The sequence below is a fragment of the Primulina eburnea genome, chromosome 17 (genome assembly GCF_022965805.1).
Source record: "Primulina eburnea isolate SZY01 chromosome 17, ASM2296580v1, whole genome shotgun sequence".
Classification (NCBI taxonomy): Eukaryota; Viridiplantae; Streptophyta; class Magnoliopsida; order Lamiales; family Gesneriaceae; genus Primulina; species Primulina eburnea.
This window is the reverse complement of record NC_133117.1, coordinates 24,615,052-24,638,061: the sequence shown is the minus strand read 5'-3', so window position 1 is coordinate 24,638,061 and position 23,010 is coordinate 24,615,052. Positions and strand designations below refer to the sequence as shown.

The 23,010-nt window shown below is 36.6% G+C and overlaps 1 protein-coding gene across 1 annotated transcript; it reads right to left on the bottom strand.

The window, feature by feature from the left end:
- Window positions 1–19,497: 19,497 nt before the first annotated feature.
- Window positions 19,498–20,166, bottom strand: LOC140817975 (uncharacterized). Its single transcript, XM_073177768.1, has 2 exons — window positions 20,070–20,166; window positions 19,498–19,970 (listed from the first exon to the last, which is right to left on the bottom strand). The coding sequence occupies exons 1-2, from the start codon at window positions 20,164–20,166 to the stop codon at window positions 19,498–19,500; spliced, it is 570 nt and encodes a 189-aa protein (XP_073033869.1).
- Window positions 20,167–23,010: the final 2,844 nt, after the last annotated feature.

Sequence of the window (23,010 nt, the reverse complement as noted above, 5' to 3'; positions counted from 1 at the left end):
AAAGAGCAGTTGACAATATAGACGATTGACCAATCTCAAACTTGCCATTACTCTGTTAAAATCTCTGCTCACACCTATCAGATCTATTCGTAGCAATCAAGGCTACATATTGAGCAATCTAGCACTGTGAAATATTGATAACTCGATAAGTGCTAAGTTCAGTTACTTACAGAGATCATTGTATTATACTAAGAGTTTCAGTTCAGGCAATAGATAAGTCCTAACTGAAGTGGGTCTGTACAAGCGTTGTACTCGATCAAAGTCTTTTAGTGAATATCCTATCCTTGTGATAGAAGGGGTGACGTAGGAGTTATTCAATTCTCCGAACATCCAGAAACATATTGTGTTGTCTTTACTTCAGCTTTTTATTTCCAGTTAGATATTCTATCTTTCAATCAGCTTATTTTCCGCAACTGCTTATTCAGTTTAACTGATTGATAATTGACAGACGGGATATTTAGTTCAGTTTGTAACAAAACTGAATTACCTTTTCGAAAAACATTTAAATTCCTAGAAGTGTTTATTCAACCCCCCCTTCTAAACACTCCTTAGTCAATAACCGATCCTAACAAGTGGTATCAGAGCGAGGCATATCCTGTCAAAGATTATCTATCTTCAATCTAATCACCATGTCTTCATTCAATAAGATTCCAATGTTCTCCAGGGAAGATTTTGATGATTGGAAAATCAGAATGCCGGCTCATCTAGCTGCACAAGACGATGACATGTGGTACGTCATAACTGACGGACCCATGAAAATTTTGAAAGCAAACACAGCTGTTGCTATTACTGAAGGGGCACCTCACCGAATTGAAAAGCCTCGAGATGAGTGGACTACAGAGGACAAAAGAAAGGCAAATCTAGACAATGTTGCAAAAGACATATTGTATAAGACACTGGACAAAGTCACGTTCAGTAAGATCAAAATGTGCAAGACCGCCAAAGAAATTTGGGAGAAGTTAATTCAACTTTGTGAAGGAAATGATCAAACAAAAGAAAACAAACTCTCAGTTGCCATGCAAAAGTTTGACAACATCAGAATGAAGATGGGAGAAACAATGGATGAGTATGATGAAAGAACAAGCTGTATCATCAACGAACTAAATGCACTTGGAAAAGTGTATACAAATAAAGAAGTAGCGTTGAAAGTAATCAGAGGACTTCCCAAAGAATGGGATGTCAAAACTATGGCAATGAGGGAATCCAAAGATCTTAACAAAGTTGAACTTCATGATTTATTTGCAGATCTAAAAGCATATGAGTTTGAACTTCAAACTCGAGAAGGAGAACCATCTACTCCAGCAGCAACTACTGCCTTAACTGCTGTTAGAAATGAATCAACTGGTTCAGCTGAGAAAACTGCTGATCAGCTGATCAATGATGCCATATCTCTATTCATTAAGAAATTTGGAAGATTCATGAGGAAAAATCAAGGAAGTTTTCAGAAAAACTACCAAAGAAACAACTCCAGAGAAGAGACTAATGTATGTTTCAACTGTGGCAAATCCGGTCACTTTATTGCCAACTGTCCAAAGCCCAAAAAGGATAATCAAATCTCAACTGAAAGAAAGAAAAAGATGTATGAGCACAAAAGAAGGTCTAAAGACGAAAAGAAGCCTTACAAGAAGAGACATGAAGTACTTCTAGCTGAAGACAGCAAAGCCAAATGGGCAGAAACTGACAGCGAAGAGTCAGATCCAGAAAGCTCTTGCAGTTCAAGTGAGGATGAGGAAGAAGTAACATGTCTAATGGCAGATAACCTAGAAGATCAATCAAGCTGCGAGCAGGTATTTGATTTTAGCTCTATTGATTTTACACGAGAAGAACTCATCTCAACTCTTCATGACATGGTTAATGAGTATCAAAAGCTTGCTTTATCATTTGAAAAACTCAGAGCAAAGCAAGATGATCCCAAAGACAATAAAACAAAAACTGATGAATCAGTTGAAATGTTGAGTCTGAAAAGGGAGATTGCTGAACTCACTGATGAAAGAAGCAGGAATCAATCAATGATCCAAAAATTGTCGCTTGAAAATACAAAGCTCAATGAGCTCATTCAAGTTTGGAACAAATCATCTAAAACTTTAACTAATATACAGAACTCTCAAAAATCAGTTGATGATAAAACTGGTTTAGGATTCTGTGGTAAAGATGATTTGTCTTCCCAAGATACTCAACCAAAACTGAATATGAACAAAGGGAAATATATTCACTTTGTAAAATCAGTTATGGTACAAAATCAAGAAGAGTCGAGCAAACTGACTGAACAGCCATCTCAGAATATGAATAAAGGCATGAGATGTGGAATTGGATATACTCCAAAGGGTAAGATTGACTCATGGAATCAGCAACCGAAAACTCTCAGCAGGAAATATTCATATGGCTACTCAAACTACTACAATAGTAAGCCAGTTCAGAAAAGATATCGGCTGAACAATCAGTTGAAAAAGAACAAAACACATGTCATATCATCCACACACTATACACCAAGCACACACAGACAGGGAAGGACTATATGGAATACAGCAACAGGAAAGTCAGTTAAACTGATTCAAGTCTGGATTCCAAAAGGACTAATCAACTATGGACCCAAATAGAAAAGGGTACCAGAATCTTATTCTGTGTTTAATTGCAGGCAACAGAAACAAGTATTGGATCAATATGGTATCTGAACAGTGGATGTTCACGACACATGACAGGAGATTCAAACTTATTGTCACAACTGGTCAAATACAATGGTCCAAACATCAGTTTTGGAGATAATTCCAAAGGTAAAACTGTGGGTAAGGGTAAGCTTATCCATGGTAACTTCACCATTAATGATATTTTATTAGTCGAGAATCTTAAGTATAATCTGATAAGCATTAGTCAGTTATGCGATAATGGATTCTCAGTTCAGTTTGACAAACACTCTTGTTCAGTCAAAAACTCAACTGAAGAGATTATTCTAACTGGCAAAAGGTGTGGAAACACTTACAAAGTCAGTTGGAATGATCAACCTTATACACCAGTATGCTTTATTGCGTCTAAATCATCTCAAAACTGGTTGTGGCATAAACGGTTAAATCATTTAAATTTTAAATCTATTGCCTATCTGAGTAAGCATGAACTTGTAACTGGTTTGCCCAAAATAAATTTTTCAAAAGAAAAACTTTGTTCAGCATGTCAGTATGGAAAACAAGTTCGATCCTCTTTCAAAAACAAAGGCTGTAAATCTTCATCCCGATGCTTAGAATTATTGCACATGGATCTCTTTGGTCCAATACCAATCATGAGCTTAGGGGGAATGAAATACACCTTAGTGGTCGTAGATGACTTTTCAAGATTTACTTGGGTTATATTTCTCAAATCCAAAGACCATACTGCTGCACAACTGATTAAACTTTTCAAAAGACTTTTAAATGAAAAATCAGTTGGGATTGATCGAATCAGATCTGATCGAGGAACTGAATTCATCAATCAAACACTTTCAAACTTTTTAGAAAATACTGGAATCAAGCATGAGTTCTCAGCAGCAAGGACACCTCAGCAAAACGGTGTAGCTGAGAGAAGGAATCGGACTCTTAAGGAAGCTGCTAGAACGATGCTTGCTGATTCAGGTATTTCTCAAAGATTTTGGGCAGAAGCAGTAAACACTGCATGCTACACTCAGAACAGATCAATGATTAATAAAAATCACAAGAAAACACCATATGAGATCTGGCATGGAAGAAAAAAGCATAATCACTTACTTCAAAATATTTGGCTGTAGATGCTTTATTCATAACAATGGTAAAAATTATCTAAAAGCATTCGATGTCAAATCTGCAGAAGGAATATTCCTTGGATATTCATCAGTTAGCATAGCTTACAGAGTATTTAATAAGAAAACTTTGAATGTTGAAGAATCTGCACACGTTGATTTTGATGAAACTGCAATAATCGATAAGCCAACTGATCAAGTTGAGCTAGCTGATCTTTTTACAGATATCAGTCTGGAAGATGATGACTCAGACGAAGATCGTAATAATCAGAATATCTTTCATACACCTGAACCTGAGATATTGGATCAACCAGCTGAATTGGAAGCAAATCTTGACAATCAGTTGATGGAGCAAACTAATGGAAATCAATTATCAACTGAATCAGTTCAAATTGAAACTGAAAACATTCAGTTACCCAACGAAGAATTTGCGGGCTGTGAAGCAACAAATGCTGAATTTAGATGGAAGAAATCACACCCTCCAGAACTGGTAATAGGTAACCCATCTGATCCAGTAAGAACCAGAAATCAGGTGCTCAATCTATTTATTCATTCAGCTTTTGTATCTCAATTAGAACCAAAGAAAACTGACGAAGCTCTTGCTGACCCTAATTGGATTAATGCAATGCAAGAAGAGCTACATCAGTTTGTTCATAACAATGTCTGGAACTTAGTTCCAAGACCAGTTTCTAAAACTGTTATAGGTACAAAGTGGGTATACAGGAACAAACTGAACGAAGACGGTTCAGTTGTGCGCAACAAAGCAAGGCTCGTAGCACAAGGCTATAGACAAGAAGAAGGGATAGATTATGATGAGACATTTGCACCAGTTGAAAGACTGGAGGCAATCAGAATATTTCTTGCTTATGCATTTTTCAAGAACTTTAAAGTCTATCAAATGGATGTGAAAAGTGCATTCCTAAATGGCCAATTGCAGGAAGAAGTCTACGTTGAACAACCTCCAGTTTTATCAATCATAATTTCCCTGATCATGTTTATTATTTGAACAAGGCATTGTATGGTCTCAAACAAGCTCCACGAGCTTGGTATGAAACCCTATCAAAATTCCTAACTGATCATGATTTTACTGTTGGATCAGTTGATAAGACTTTGTTTAAATTCTCGAAAAATGATCATATCTTACTTGTTCAAATTTACGTTGATGATATAATATTTGGGTCAACTAACCCCAAATTATGCAAGAAATTTGCTAAGTTGATGCAGGAAAAGTTCGAGATGAGCATGATGGGTGAGCTGACATTCTTTCTTGGTTTACAAGTGAAGCAACTGGACTCAGCAACATTTATTAGTCAAACAAAATATACCAAGGAATTGCTGAAGAAATTTGGCATGGAATCTTGTTCAACAGCAAGTACTCCAATGAGCTCATCAGTTAAATTAGATACTGATCAAGGGGGAATATCAGTTGAGACGACCCTTTACAGAGGTTTAATAGGTTCTTTATTGTATCTGACTGCTGGTCGTCCTGATATTATGTTTGCTGTTTGTATATGTGCAAGATTTCAAGCTAACCCTAAGCAATCACATTTTTCTGCGGCCAAACGTATCTTGAGATATCTTAAGGGCACGGAAAATGTTGGTTTATGGTACTCTAAAGACTCATCTTTCAATTTAGTTGGCTATTCAGATGCAGATTATGCAGGATGCAAGCTTGATCGAAAAAGCACAAGTGGATCATGTCAGTTTCTAGGAGACAGACTGATCTCTTGGTTCAGTAAAAAGTAAACATCCATAGCAACTTCCACAATTGAAGCAGAATATCTTGCTGCTGGAAGCTGCTGTGCACAACTGCTTTGGATTCAGCAACAACTGAAAGATTATGGTGTCGATGCAAAGGAGTCACCGATATTCTGTGACAACACAAGTACAATCACTATAACATATAACCCAGTTCTTCACTCCAGAACCAAGCACATAGATGTCAGACATCACTTCATCAGGGATCATTCACCGAAGAAGAACATCAGATTGGAGTATGTCTCAACGGAAAAACAAGCAGCAGACATCTTCACAAAACCACTACCAGAGGCTAAGTTTTCTTATTTTCGAAACATTCTTGGTTTAATTGATTTATCTTAAATATTATTAGAAATATAACTTCTTCAACAGAATTAAAAACAGAAAATAAGAACACAATAAATTAAGAATAATATTTTATTAAGAATACCAACGTTCCCAATTTACAGAAGAAATCATAGATCCAACTGTATCTAGTCATGCTCTAACCCAATCATTCAACTCATAGATTCGAACTCTGGCAAATGCCCTAGACTTCGAAATTTTATCAACAACATGCCATTCCTTCCACAGCAGTGCCTCTAAAAGACATTTATCCTCCACCAACTCTCTAACATGGCTAACCTCAAAAAGAGCAAGATATTTCAGTGCTCTCCTTTCCTGAGCACGAGTAGGAATGACACCACTGTCACTCACATTCTTCAACTCTTGAATTTTTTCCCAGGTTGTCAGTACCTTTTGAAAGACATATTTCTCCATTTTTCTTTTAATTTCAGCTAAACGAGGGGCTGACTGATCAGTCACATGAACATGAGTGCTACTGCCTGTATCAGAATCAGACATATTGAACGTTTTACTGATAATATATCCCATTGTGATCACTATTTATAGGAAAATGAAGAAGCCGAAGAGTTTTAAGTCATTAAATATGTCTTTCCTATTTACCAAGGATTTTTAATTATGAGTTAATTATTAATAACTCATAATAGTTTGAATATTATAACCAACTTATTAAAATTAATCCTTTATCAGTTTATTTGTTTATCACAACTGATATCAGTTATCGTTTAAGTGTTTATATCTCATCGCAGATCATTGTGCACAAAAACAAAATAAAATGACACATTAATCAAAATAAATATTTCATTCATCCATAAATATTTGATAGGATTACATGATCATAAGTTTCCTTCACACTAGCTATCCACATGTTCATCCAAGCAGCTAGTGCTGGGGAAGAAGTTTTTCAGAAACTATGTGAAGATGCGATGCTGTTAAGAGTCTCCAACTCCTTACGCAACATCAATTCATAAAGGTGGCCCTCCTTGAAGGCATCCACCTCTGCAGAAATTTTTAAGTGCTCACGCACTTCTCTCAACTGGGCCATCCGCCTAAAGGTGGTGACCCTTCCTGAGTTGTACAGGAGCTCCAGCTCCTGTAATTCTTCCCAGTAAGGAAGACTAGCATAGAAGACCTTGTCTTCTATCGCAGCTTTTTGTGCCTCAAGTGAAACTGGAACGACGCTTGAACTACTTGCTCCTGCCATTTCTTCTTAAAAGTTTTCTACTGATACTTGTGACTAACTTTTCAGTGTTATTTATAGGCAAAGACAAGGAAAACGAAAGGACGCTTCTCTCTGTGACGATTGATATGCCAAGCACTATACTCGTCTTTAATCATTACTGTCTATTGCCGTCATTTTTCTTTAATGCATTTATTTAGGGGGAATGATGGTTTAAGAGATTAACTGAGAAGACAGTTGTTAGTGAATTCCTAACTGAAAGGACTCAGTTTTTCCTAACTGATCGTTCAGTTGAAAATTCTACTAATCTTCTCATCAAAGTTAATAAATTAAACCTATTATATTCCAAATCAAATGACGTGACTGTCTGCTAAATCATGATGAATTTAAGTTTACAACGTGTACACGTTTTTAACCGCTCAAAATTGCACACACATGGCACGCGTACATTTTTCAACACAAAATATTTACGGACTGACACGTGTCCAAAAATTTGAATAGTCACGAACATATGTACAATTGCCCGCTTCATTTCAGTTCTACTTTTTGATTATTCACAAACTGCCGAAAGAAAGAACAAATATCTTCTCTAAATTTCTCTTTCAGCAAATCACCCAGTACGAAATGACGACTCAGATTCCCGCTTACATGCTTAATGCTATGACAATCAATTTTGGATCCGTTTTATCTTTCGGAGATGATGAGGTCGAAAAGGTGTTTCAAAAACTCGAAAATGCTGGTCTGAGAACATTTCTGGGACAATCATCGCAGGATTTATATCCAAAAGAACTTCAAAATTTCTATTCCTCTGGCAAAGTTGACTCAGAAGGTATCATAAATTCTACTGTTAATGATCAGTTGCTGACTATATCTGAAGATTCTTTTGGGGAATTATTTTCTTTACCTTGTGACGGATTAGCACAACTTTCGGATGTCAAAGCATCTGATATTGATGAAATGCAAATCCTTTTATCTGCTGATGGATGGAAAATTAAAGTTTCCGATACTAAGAAGGAACTGAAACATGAAATTCAGTTGCTTACTGATATAATTGCTAAAGGACTCTTAGCAAAAGCAGGATCATTTGCTGCCCTTACATTGGAAAAGTTTCAAGCCATTACTGCTATTATGACTGATCAAAAATTCAACTGGAAACGACTCATCTTCAACATACTGAAGAATATATTTTTGTCGTCAAAACAATCCAAGGGTTTTGCCGTACAAATCAGTTATCTTTTGAAAGTAAAAGGTTTAGTGAATGCTGATTCTGAAAGATTATCGAAATTCAAGGTGTTCAATGCAAAGAACACTATGCCACCAAAAATCAACCTGGACATTTCTCCTGCCAAATTCGTCAAGATTAAGAAGGAGATTGGAATTGATCAGGCGACTACCAAATCAGTCAAGAAAACCAAAACGTTAGCTCAACTGAAGGCTGCCAAAAGGAAGTTGATTTTGAGTCCATCAGAGTCAGAAAAGACATCATCACCTCAAATTGCGAAAAAGCCAAGAACTCAAAGGGTTAAAACTACTTCTGAGGTATCCATTTCTACTGACAAAATGATTTCCTTTACTGATCAGCAGCCTATAGAAGCAGTTCCTCTACAGATTATCCCACAAGCTGATTCAGTAAGTACCATAAAGAAATCAGTTAGGACCCAGGCTCCTGTTACTCAAATACCTCGACCAATTGGTGTAGCACCTGCCAGACCCAAAGGAATAAAATTTGTAGAACAAATTGAATCAACTCGAACTGGACTGGAAATTCCTCATATCATGAGTACTGATAAAGGGAAAGGGAAATTGATTGAAGAACCCAGACCCTCCAACCCGATTCAGACTCATATTGATCTTGTATGGGGAAAGGTGAACAGTTTTGCTGCTGCAAAAACTAAGTCCTATGATGCTTGGGTAGGCTATCGTACTGAGGTTTTTGCCAAGCAACTGAAGGAAAAGTCCGAGCTCCGAAAATTCATCAAGCTGGAGGCCTTTGTTCTTCGAACTGTCAAAGCTGCCTCTATTGCTCAAGCCTTAGATGAGAGCGAAGAAGTTGGCTCAATTTGTCGCTAAGCTTAAAAACAATTACTTGCCAACTGGTCCTACTGCATATGCTGATCAAGCTGTAATTACTCAGCTTGACACTGACCTTATAGGGATACTTTCTCGCATCAAATTTTGGGAATTGGATCAAGAGCTAGTAGTCTACCAAGAAGATTCAGATGATGATGTGGAACTAGTTGAAGAAGCACCCTCTAACACTACAGAACCATCATCAGCTTTAGTTCTTGTTCCAACTGAAGAGCCAATTTCTGATAAGCTTTCTTCACCACCTATTGAACAACAACTATATACTGAAGCTGAGCTGACTTTCGCTCATATTGATGAAGTAATTCAAGCCGTGGTAGAGGAATCCAACCTTAGTGAACCAGTTAATGATAAAGTAGATCGTTATGTTGATCAAACCCATCCAGAGGTCACTATTCCTTAAGAGGAAATTGTTCCACCAGATCAATCTGTTGATCAGGTTATACCAACAGAAATGCCAGATGACTCAATCGATCATTCCCTAGAGACATCAGTTCAGGTTGTGCCACCATCAACTGAACAAAATCCTTCCTCACAATCTCAGGATCAAGCAGAAATCCCTGCCGATGATATTTCAGTTCGAAATGTTACTGAAATAGTTTCAACTGATCAAGCCTTGATCGTTTCTGAACTTGATAAGGGTAATGCAAGCCCTTCTCGCCAATCCAATCCTCCATCTTCAGCAGATTTTGATCTCATTTTTGAAGAAGTCCAACATATGCAGGACAGCATGAATCAAATCATTACTGCCATCTCCAAAATTCAAAATACACAACTTTCGCATAGTCTGAAATTGGAAGAAAATCAGGAATCCTTGAAAAGAATGAAGGATATTCAATCTACTGTTACTGCTCTCTCTTTTGCAGTTGGTGATATTCAGAAAAATAGAGGTATAATGTCCAGTCTGACTGCCACTCAAGAATTGATTAACCAACGCGTCAATAATGTGGAATCGCTTGTGTCTCGGAAAATTGAACTACTGCAAGTCACAATGACTACTGCTATTGAAAATATGTCATCATCTGTCACGGTCCTCTCTTCTCACGTTCGCAAGCTATCTGACAAGATGGATGTATTTGACAAAAAGAGGGAAAGCAGCTGAAGAAACTGATATCATTTGACCAGTTATTTTATGATTCAGTTATGATAAAGAATTAGAAGAAGAATTAATCAAGCTATTATTTTCAACTGATACCAGTTTCTCAGACTTCTATATTATCTACAAGAAATCCAAATATTCTATGATTCAGTTGCGAGCTGAGTTAAATCTCTTGGTTTTGTCAAACACCATAAAGGGGGAAATTGTTGGAAACTAAATTCTGGAGTTTGACAAAACATAAAATCAACTAATACATGAAAGCATATTCGGCAGCTGAACATTCAACTAAAATCAGTTGACACAAACTGATCAGTTGAGAACTGATCAGTTAAAACATTCAGCCGAAAACATTAAAGCTTCTCAACTAATGATACCTCGGGAAAGATCATTCAACAGACAAAAAGACATATCAGACAGCAACTGAATGTGGAAAGCCGCACTGCATAGAAAAACGTATTTCGGCTATTGAGATAAATACGCCGTCTTACAATAAATGATGAAGCGGCAATCAAGAACTCTGTCCAAGAAATGATAAGGAGGCAATCAACGGATACGAGAATTCAAAATTACCGTTGAAAGATAAGTCTATAAATATGACTAAAGAGCAGTTGACAATATAGACGATTGACCAATCTCAAACTTGCCATTACTCTGTTAAAATCTCTGCTCACACCTATCAGATCTATTCGTAGAATTCAAGGCTACATATTGAGCAATCTAGCACTGTGAAATATTGATAACTCGATAAGTGCTAAGTTCAGTTACTTACAGAGATCATTGTATTATACTAAGAGTTTCAGTTCAGGCAATAGATAAGTCCTAACTGAAGTGGGTCTGTACAAGCGTTGTACTCGATCAAAGTCTTTTAGTGAATATCTTATCCTTGTGATAGAAGGGGTGACGTAGGAGTTATTCAATTCTCCGAACATCCAGAAACATATTGTGTTGTCTTTACTTCAGCTTTTTATTTCCAGTTAGATATTCTATCTTTCAATCAGCTTATTTTCCGCAACTGCTTATTCAGTTTAACTGATTGATAATTGACAGACGGGATATTAGTTCAGTTTGTAACAAAACTGAATTACCTTTTCGAAAAAACATTTAAATTCCTAGAAGTGTTTATTCAACCCCCCCCCCCCCCCTTCTAAACACTCCTTAGTCAATAACCGATCCTAACAAACGACAATGGTTTAATAAAACCGTTGTTGATTGACGTTTTTTTTATAGAAACGACAACGCTTTTAGTGAACCGTTGTAGATTAGCGGTTTTTTTTTAAAACCGTCGCCGATTCAAACTAGCGACGGATTATAACCGTCGCTATTTATAAATCGGCGACGGTTTAGCAACGGTTTAAACAAAAAACCGTCACTATTAGCGACAGGTTTACTAAAACAGTCACAAAGTTTAATGTAGCGACGAATTTAAAACCGTCGCTAGAGATCGGCGACGGTTTTAGAAAATCCGTCGCCGATTTAAATTTAAAATAGCAACAGGTTTTTTAAAACCGACGCCGATTTAAAATAGCGACAGGTTTTTGGTCATTATTCTATTTTTAAATTTTTTAACAGTTCTTGAGTGTCTTTTATCCGTTGTCGTTTATTCTATTTAGCGACATTTTTTTCTTTCACCGTCGCGAAAAGTAGCGACAGTTTTACTTAAACTGTCGCCGATTTACAATATTGCGACAGTTTAATCTATACCGTCGCTAAATATAGCGACGGTTATAAAAACCTATCGCATGTTTAAAACTAGCGACGGATTTTGCCTAAACCGTTGCTAAATTAGCGACCGTTAAATACAAAACCGTCGCAAAATGTAGCGACAGTTTAGATTAAACCATCGCCGATTTACAATTTCGCGACGGTTTGAATAAAACCGTGGGCATTTTCAAAAAATTTTCTTCCCCCCTAAACTTCCCCCATTTTCTTTCACCACTGTCTATAAATACACACAACTTTACTTCAATTTCTTCCACTTCACTTCACAACAATTAAAATTTTTCTCACTTACACGATTTTACAACTTCACAACACTTAAATTTTTGTCTCTTCACGATTTTACAACTTCACAATACTTAAAATTTTTATTTCTTACACGACTTTTTTACCACTTCAAAACGATTAAAATTTTTATCTCTTACACGATTTTATCACTTCACGACTTTTAAATTTTTTATCTCGTCCACGATTGTATCAATTGAAAACACAGATTTATTAAATTCTTAAATTTTCTTTATTTTATATAAAATATTAGCGACGAAATCTATAAACCGTCGCTAATTAGCGACAGTTTAGTCGGTAAACTTAGCGACGGTAATAAGTAAACTGTTGCTAAATATAGCGTCGGGATTATAAACCGTCGCTGATCAGCGACGGTTTTTATATATTGACCGTCGCAAATATCTTTTGCGACGGTTAATAAAACCGTCGCAAATTGTAGTTTCGACACTACTTTTTATTTTGCGACGATTTTAAAAACCGTCGCAAATTGTAGCTACGACACCGGTTTAAAACCCTTGTATAACCGTTGTCGTTGCTAGAAAGTACAACGGTTTAACACTGTTGCAAAACCGTTGTCGTTGCTAGAAAAGACAACGGTTTAAAACCGTTGTCGTTGAAGACACCCTTGAAAGGATGCATGGGATGCAGAAACCGGCCAGAGATAATTGGGCTAAGTTACAACATCAATAAATGCAGCACATTCGAAGCACAAACACAACCGCTACTAGATAAAGACAGTTTAAAATCAATTAAAATTTTCAGATCAAGTACAATACATGAACATAATGAGCCTGAAATGCAAATCAATCAGATTGAAAATTTTGAGAACTATGGAAGGCGACGTCGTCTAGGATATGTCGAATTTGAGAGTGCGAAGTCCAACCGATCATGGTTCAGACGCATGCCAAATCCAACTGTTCACAACAGTTTGGATTGGTACCGTAGAAAGCCAAATTACATCATTGAGTTTCACAAGCTCACGTGCACGGTTAAATTTGTTGAAGGCAACATTGTATTGACAGATCTTAGAGAATAGAACACATATAAGGTGAAATGGAATGATGATAGTTTAAATTCACCTATTTGCTTCATCTCCTTAAATGGAAATAAAAATTGGCTATCACTACAACAAAAACGCAAAACGACAACGGATATTATCCGTTTTCGTAGCTGCCAGAAAACTGTTGTAACTGACAGTGTTGTTGAAAGTGCGTTCAACGACAACGGTTTAAAACCGTTAACGTAGCTATCATATTGTGACAGTTTTTGAAAAAGCGTTACAAAAAAACCGTCGCTAAAATTTTTACTAAGCCGTTGTTCATTAGCGACAGTTTAAGATATATTGGCACTATAATTAGTGACCGTTTTTTGTTTAGAGAAACACCGTCGCTAATTAGCGACATTTATACATAATCCGTCGCTAATTTTTTAAGTGAAATAAAAAAAATTTACTTTTATAATTTAATAAATCTATCAAAAAAACTTACAATCTGACTAAGCTAATAATATTCATGATCTTTACTAACACTTAGAAATTTACCAAGAATCGAAGCGCAAAAACTTACCTTAAATCGAAACTAAAATCGTCTAAGAGAGATAAACTTATCGTAGATGTGGACGGTGTTGAGGAAAATGGACCGAAATCGCTTGTATTTATAGACATTTTGCGACGGTTTTTGGTAGAATCGTCGCTATTAAACCATCGCTAATAGCGACGGTTGACGATGGTTTATTAAACAACCGTCGCTATTAGCTACAGTTGTTTATTAATAGCAGCGGTTAAGCAAAAACCGTCATTATGCAAAAACCATTGCTATTAGTAACGGTTTTTGTTTAAACCGTTTGCTATTTTAAAAATTGAGACGGTTTTAAGTCGCTAAATATATCGACAGTTTAAGCAAAACCGTCGCTAATTATCCGTCAATCAACTAAGATTTCATAACACCGTTGTTGTTTTCTAAAAACACACTAATCTACAACATGTTTTCTAAAACCGTCGTCATTTTGCCAAAAAAACACGTTAATCCACAAAAGTTTTAAAAAACCGTTGTCGTTGACGCAAAAAAACAAGCTCATAGACAACAGTTTTCAAAACCGTTGTCTGTGGCCTAAATAGTAAGTTAAAAGACAATTGTCTTTGCGCTTTTTTTTAAGCAAAGTCAACGGTTTTCATTAAAACCGTTGTTTTTGCTTTAAAAAATTGCGCAAAGTCAACGGTATTAACTAAAACCTTTGTTAAAAAGTAAAAGAAAACGGGTTTTTTTTTGTAAAACCTTTGTCTTTAAGGTGTTGTGTATTCAATATTTGCTTGTAGTGTATGGTACAAACTGCGCAATCACCTTAACTTAAAATCAATTGCCACAATTAGCAAGATTATGTTGGTATCTGGTTTGCCTAACATTGACTTTGCAAAAGATAGAATCTTCAATGCTCGTTAACTAGGTAAATAGGTTCGCTCAACCTTCAAAAACAAAAGAAGGAACTCATTAGCTTGATGCCTGGAACTACTTCACATGGATCTATTTGGACCAATACTAGTAATGAGCTTATGTGGGAAGAAATATACGCTAGTGCTAATTGATGACTTTTCCCGATTCACGTGGGTAATATTCTCGAGTTCCAAAGATCAAACCGCTGCTCAAATAATCAAACTCCTCAAGAGACTTCAGAATGAGAAAACTGAAGCAGTGGTTATGATTAGGAGTGATAGAGGAACGAAATTTCTGAACCAACTCCTGTCATCCTATCTTGAAGACAACGACATCAAGCATGAGCTCTCAGCTGCCAGATCACCGCAACAGAATGGAGTTGCTGAAAGAAGAAACCGAACTCTCAAGGAAGCAGCTAGAACTATGCTAGCAGAATCTAGAATCTCTCAGAGATTTTGGGCAGAGGCGGTCAACAGTGCTTGTTATACTCAGAACCAATCCATGATTAACAAGAATCGTGAAAAGACTCCATATGAGATCTGGACCGGCAAGCAGCCCCAAATTGGATAATTCCGCATATTCGATTGTAAGTGCTTTATACACAACAATGGCAAGACACATTGAATTGCATTAGATGTTAAATCTTATAATGGTGTCTTCCTGAGATATTCAGCAGTGAGCAAAGAATATGAAGTATACAATCAAAGAACTCTCACTGTGGAAGAATCCATACATATTGCATTTGATGAATCATCCATCTGTTACAACAATAATAATAACAACATTCATGATTTAATTAATAAATTAGATGCTAAAAACCTTGAATCTAGTAGTGATGATGAAATAAATTTAAGAAGAACGGTTGAGAATATTTTTGAACAAAGTCCAACCTTCCAAGAACAACTTCATCAGATAGATGAACCGGTGAACAATCACCCACAAGAAACTAATCAGATGGAGGACGAGATGGTGAAACAAGAAGATGGAACGGTTCAAGCAACAGAGCCCAATCCATATGGACCATGTATCCGGTGAAAAAAAGATCATCCACTCGAGCTGATCATTGGTAACCCAACCGCTCCACTTAGAACCAAAAGACAAATGATTGATAAATTATGACAAGTAGTAGAAAACAACAATTTTGTGCCAAGTTTAGCCCATAAAGTCTTCCAAAAGTAACTCAAGAATTTAACATCGCGACCAGAAACAATAGTTCTAGGCATGCCATGAAACCTAGCGACTTCTCTAAAGAACAAATCCGCAATGTTTGAAGCATCATCGGTTTTATGACAAGCTATAAAATGTGCAATCTTAGAGAATCTATCTACTACAACAAAAATAGAATCCCTTCCCTTCTTAGTCCTAGGCAACCCTACACAAGAGTTAATAAATCCCAAGCCAAAAGTTGACTGGTTGGGTACTTACTCTAACATTTAGAGTATGTGATATAATAAGAAGCGACGCCCCATGGAAGGTAAAATGATTGGAGTAAGCCACAAGCCTATGAAAAAATTCATCTTCCTATGCACTTCCTGAATCAAAATGCAAGCATGAACGAATGAAAAATGTACGAGAAGCATGCATTCATTGGGGTGGTTGTGTGTGTTAAAAATATCAGCCACTATGATATTAACTCAAGCTAGCATACAATCAAACTGTCAATAGCCTCTATCAACTAAAGTTCATTCAAAATAAAAAATTTTAAATCAAAGCTAGCTTAAATACAATTAAAAAAATTGTTCTGAAAGTAGATACCATCGACATATTGTATAAGATTTAAGGGCCATATCATAATTTTTTTTAAAAGATTTAAGGTGGGAAAATTTACTTAGAAATTTTGAAATTCTTTCGGCCACAAAAATTATTTCGATTTTAATAATAAGTTTATAAAAGCGTGTATTCACGAACATCGAGGTGTTTGGACACCAATATTGAGGGTGTATTGTTCTAAAAATGCTTTCCATTTTCATATCAAATGAATGAAAGCTTTTGGACACCACAGAACAGTTGAAGATGGTTTCGACTTCAGACAAGTTAATACTAAAGAGCATTATATTGTCCTGATAATGAGAAGGGTGACATCGCATGGAACGTAAAATGAATGGAGTAAACCACAAGCTTGTGGAAATTATCATCTTCTCTTCCTCTGCACTCCAGAATAAAAATGCAAACATGAAAGAACGAAAAAAATAAGAGGAGATTTCATTCGCTCGAGTTGTCGTGTGTGTTAAAATATTAAGTCAGTATAATAATAATTCATGTTGGCAATTAATCATTCATTGTCAGTAGACTATCTAGTCAAAATAATCCTGATTTTTACTCAAATCTAGCATGAATACGATGAAATTATGTTCTTCAGGTCGAAATTCGATTCTGGTTAAATTTTCACTTATCTCAGGCGTAAGAATAGTTTAAACTTCGCTAATATTTTCTTCTTCTTCTTGTTGTTTTTTTTTTACTATTTTCTGGAAAATTGAACTATTTTTGTTGTTGTGAGCCTCTTCTACACGAAAGGGCATGCCGCTTCATCCAGAGACGGTTTTCTTGTTAAAAACAATTATTTCGAATGTTTTATTCGTAATTTACGTAAATGTTCGCGAGACGAGGACTTCCCAGGGAGGTCATCCCATCCTAGTGCTTGCGTTCGCGCAAGCACGTATAACCCCGGGTTTCTGATGGGACGAGAGCAGAGCCGCGTTTTGTCACTCGTCACCCGGCCCACACGTACTCGAGGGATATAAGAATAAACAGCACACTCAATGTTGGGTGGGATAATACCAGCTCTAATGCAACTGATTCCATCAGAACTCCGAAGTTCAATCAACCGTCTCTACCTAATGTTTAATTCCTTTAGAGTGAATAAGTATTTGAGGCTTTGATGATCGGTGAATATCTTGCATTTAGCACCATATAGATAATGTCTCCATATTTTTAGTGCAAATTCGATGGCTGCTAACTCAAGATCATGAGTTGGGTAATTTTGCTCATAAAATTTTAATTGCCTTGATGCGTAGGCAATTACCTGACCTTCCTGCATAAATACACACCCTAATCCTCCCTTTGATGCATCACTATATATGGTGAAGTTCTTGCCATCTTCAGGAAGTACTAGCATTGGTGTAGATGCAAATTTTCTTGTAAGAATCTGAAAATTCTTCTCTCATTCTTCGCTCCAAATGAATCTTAGTTTTTCTGTGTGAGTTTGGTGAGGGTATGGCTATTGAAGAAAATCCTTCAACTAATTTCCTATAATATCCATCTAAACCCAGAAAGCTTCGAATCTCAGTTATTGATTTTGGTCGAGGCCAGTCCACAATTGCCTCTACTTTCTTGGGGTCCACTGAAACACCTAGTTCACAGATTATGTGTCCCAAGAAGGTGACACTTGTTAGACAAAATTCACATTTCTTAAATTTGGAATACAGTTCTTTTTCTCTAAGTGTCTCTAGAGTGTGGCGAAGATGTTCCTCTTGATCTTTATTACTTTGTGAGTACACAAGGATGTCATCAATGAATACGAACACGGACCTATCGAGGTATGGTTTGAAGATTTTATTCATGAGGTCATGAATGTTGCTGGAGCATTGGTCATCCAACGACATTACCATAAACTCGTAATGGCAGTATCTCGTCCTGAAGGCTGTTTTAGGAATATCTTCTGCTTTGACCTTCAGTTGATGGTATCCTGACCTCAGATTGAGTTTTGAAAAGACCTTGGCTCCTTTCAGTTGGTCGAACAGGTCATCTATCCTCGGGAGAGGGTATTTATTCTTAATTGTAATCTTGTTCAACTCTCTATAATCGATACATAATCTCATACTCCTGTCTTTCTTTTTCACAAATAGTACAGGGGCTCCCCACGGAGATGAACTGGGTCTAATATGCTTTTTATCTAACAACTCTTGGAGTTGGTCCTTGATTTCCTTTAATTCTGCTGGGGCCATTCTGTATGGTGCTTTTGAGATCGGTGTAGCGCCAAGAATCAAGTTGATCTCAAACCCCACTTCACGGTCAGGAATCGTGCCAGGAAATTCTTTAGGGGAGACGTCCAAAAATTCCTGAATAACTGAAATGTCCTCTATCTTGAGAGTAACTTCGTCATTTACATCGTTGGTCATTGCTAGGTAAATTTCTTCACTACTTTTCATGGATTTCCAAGTTTGTGATGCCGATAGAAGAGATTTTTTCTCTTTAGATCTACCATGGTATATTATCTCCTCATGGTTTGGAGTGTGCGGTTTGACACTCTTCTTCTGGAAATCCACCAAGGCATGATTCTTAGCCAACCAATCCATTCATAGGATTGTGTCGAACTAGGCCATATTTAGTTGAATCAATTCTGCGTTGATTACCGATACAAATTTGGCAATTTCGATGTACCTTATAGGTTTCAATCGTTTTGCTAGCAGACGTTGCTACTCTTAATGGTTTACTAAGAGTTTCTCCTTCTAGTTTTAGTTTCTTAGAAAATCTTTTGGATACAAACGAATGGATAGCACCACAATCAAACAGAACATAAACATGCATTTTATTGATTAGAATAGTATCTGCTACCACGTCGTTTGCATTATCTGTTTCCTCTTGCGTTATGGAGAAGATATTGGCATTGGGTTTGTACTCCATCGGCTTTTGATTTTCTGCGTTTGGTTTTAATCCCTTTCTCCTTGTTCTCTAGACAGTAATGATGGCCTAACTTCCCACACTTGAAACAAGCACCAGTGTTCCTGTAGCATTCTCCTGAGTGTCTCATGTTGTAATTTTAACAAGGCTTGATTTCCTTGTTGTAAGGGGTTGGGAAGGCTCCTTTTGACGGTCCACTTGTCTAGTTGGGTCTTTTAAAATCTTGTCCTCTAGGGGATGACTAACCAGGAATGGGTTGTTTGTGCTTACTCTCTTCCTCTTTGCGCTTGATGTCAGTCTCAGAGCTCATGGCAGCTCCCATTAAGTCAGCAAAATTTGTGGGTTTGAATACAGCTAAGGCTGACTGTATTCGACTATTTATCCCTTTCCTGAAACGATGCTTCTTTAGGGTCTCATCTGCCATTATTGTTGGAACGTACGTTCTGTGGTCATTAAAATTTGAGGTGTACTCAATCACCGTCATGTCTGAAGTTTTTTTAAATCCTTCAAATTCACTCAGCTTTTGCAAATGGAATTTCTCCAGATAATACTGCTTAAGAAATTCCATTTTGAATATCTGCCACGTAATTGGTCCATTTTCAGCTATGGCTGGTGAGATGGTCTCCCACCATTTGCAGGCTTTATCCTCAAGAAATGGTATCACCACTTGTACCTTGAGTTCTTCGGGCACTTCCAACAGATGAAGTTGGCTTTCTACATTTTTGAGTCAGTTGTGTCCAACTTCCAGGTCGAGGTTCCCATCATAGGCTGGGACTCGATTTCTTCAGAGGGATTCATAGTGGTACTTAATACCATGTGGCTGGGGTTTTGGTGGTGGTTGGATGACATTGTCAGCGTTTGGGTTCAGAATCCCTTGTAGCGTCGCGGCCACAATGGTGGCAATTGCCATCATGTCTCCTTGACTAAGGTTAACTCCGGGTGGTGGTGGAGATAGGTTCTTTTCATCATCTGGATTGGCTCTTTGTAGGTTACAATTGTTTCTTGGTGGTCTTCATACCATTTCCTAGAGAAATCGAATGAAAAGATTTATAATCAAAGTAAAGGCAAAAATCAACATTGGACAAAAAATTGGGATGGACAAAATCTTTTGTTAGATTTTTCCCGTGTGGAAAGAAGTGGTAGTTTCGCATAGTTTGAAAGCAGTGACAAAATTGAGTTTTGAGATTCTATGCGGAAGAATAAGCCAGCCAACTATGGAGACAGCTTGAATTTGATGATTTAAACAAACAGAGATGAGTATGATGTATCAGAATAATTTGGATAGAAATGCATGGGCATTTGCTAAAATTTGACTTCGTCAAATTTTTTCTATCAAACTCCCAACCGGATTATGAACTGAGGGATCTGATACCACTTAAATGTCACGCCCCGAGACCAAGGGGTTGGTGACATCCGGCATTGTTTATCAAATAACAATAAGCCTCGTAGAAAACAGCCAAATGCCAGTCTATTTCATAAAATTCCATTGTCTTTACATGAAAGAAAAATACAGAGGTTGCAGAAGCGAAAAGTACAAAAATTTACTAATAAATACAAAGGAACACTAATGGGCTTGAACATCTAGAACTTGAATTCCTTCTTTCTAATTCTTTACCAGCCCCAAAACTGCTCCTACTCCTTTTGTTCTACATGTTCTTCATTCCCATCTAGAGAGGTACGTAAGGGGGGTGAGCGTTTTGGGGAACACTCAGCAAGTGGAGCCGATCAATACCAGAAAAAATGTGATACATAATACTTTTAAAACCTTCTTCTTTTACATATCATAGTATATCAGTGTTCGATAAACATAAGTTAATCATTGAACAAATCAGAGCTTCAGAGTTGGATGAACAGAAATCAGACTTAGAGCAAATCATAACTTCGAATCAGAACATTTCATAACAGAACCTATCAGACAAACAGATTATAATGATCATGGGTTATCATTCATCTTTGGCTCCCTCTGGGGCCTTCTCCTGTAAATGGACTCTCTCTGGGGCCTTTTCCCGCATTCGGGCTCCCTCTTGGGCCTTCTCCCATAGACAGGATACCTTTGATACCTTTTCCCTCACAGGCTTTCCTAATGCACCATTATCAGATTCAAACAAATAAATTATCATTCAGAGACAAATTGGTTCGAACAGAATGACACCAACATAGAACGAAACAAAGAAACATAAACGAACAAACAGACGGAATGAAACGATTTGAAGTAACTCAGTGATTTTTGAAATCCACACTTATTCACATCATGCAGTAGACGATCGAATTTTAAAACATACATAATCTTTAAAACATATAAACCCACTTACCGGAAAGATTGTTTAAAAAATCTTGGAATGAACAAGTTGGAGTTTGACACTGAAAAACCAGTCACATTGAAAAAAATTTTTCGCCTAATTAAACTGTTGGATCATTCTGAATTTTGGATACGTTGCTCCAAACACGTGTAGGTATATTCTGAACGGTGGAGATCGTATTACAATGAGAAAAACTTTCTGGCATTAAGCAGAATTTTTGATATACGAAAATTGCAACTTTTGGAGAAAACTTTTGATGTTGTTTTTAGTGTAATTTCACTTATTCATTTGCCACTATTTACAGGCACCAATATTACGTTAAGTATTCCCCCTCCATGCCAAAGTTTGCATGATTTATGGTATGTAATCACCAATGTAATACACCAATGTGTCTTTAGGTCTTCCTCCTCCATGCCAAAGGTTGCATGGTTGATGGACTTAAATGTCACCAATGTGACTTTAGGCCTTCTCTCTCCATGCCAAAAGTTGCATGTAACTTTATTCTCCTCTATGACATAATTCATCTTCAATGCAAATCTAAAATCAACTTGGTACTTTGTCTCTTTATAATACAAAATTTTGGGTCGTCGCACCAAATGCCAAAATTTGTTTTTGTCGAACTGATTTAATTCTTTGTGCATTGTTTCTATGAAACTGTTGTCCATCAGTGTTTCATCAATTCTCTTTTAGGCTTCATTTGAGAGATAAAATAGCATGTAAGAACTCTTTTGGCATCTGTTTTCTTGTCCTTAGAGGAGATGAGAGGTTGACGATTACCAGTGAGGGTGAATGCTTCTTACTCCATCTATAGCACGGAAACAAAGGATTTTATTAATATTGTTTGGAGTAGGATAAATTTGATTTACCTCAAATTAGGTTCTCATCAGTCTGGATGTCAACATTCTGAACATCAACAGTTTGGTTCAAATTGGCTTGGTTAAAATCAATCTGGTAATAAAAAATATCCTCTAATCTAATTGATTGATATAGTATTTATGGTTCAGGTGACTGAAGAGTTATTTTTTTTAAATTTATTTCATCTTCACTTTCATTATCTAGATTGATATCTTCTATCTGATTACTTAGATTAGTTGTGTCAGTTTGTTTGTCTGTCAACTCTGTTTTATGAAAAGCAACATACACGATTTCTTCAAAATTTAAAGTTATTTTGTTAAACTCTTAAGGCTTACTCACTGCATAATATCCCAGAAAATACCAACATTTGATTTAGTATCAAATTCAATTAAATGATTTTTACCATTATTATAAAAGTAGCATGTGCATCAAAAAATGTGAAAATGTGACATATTATGTAACGTCCGAAAAATCAGTCCACGTAAACCACATGCATGCAAAAATATTTTAATTGCTTAATTGTTTTATTTAATTGCTTTTAAATGCTAGCATGATGTTTATTATATGATTAAATATAGGATTGCATGATTAAATGATTA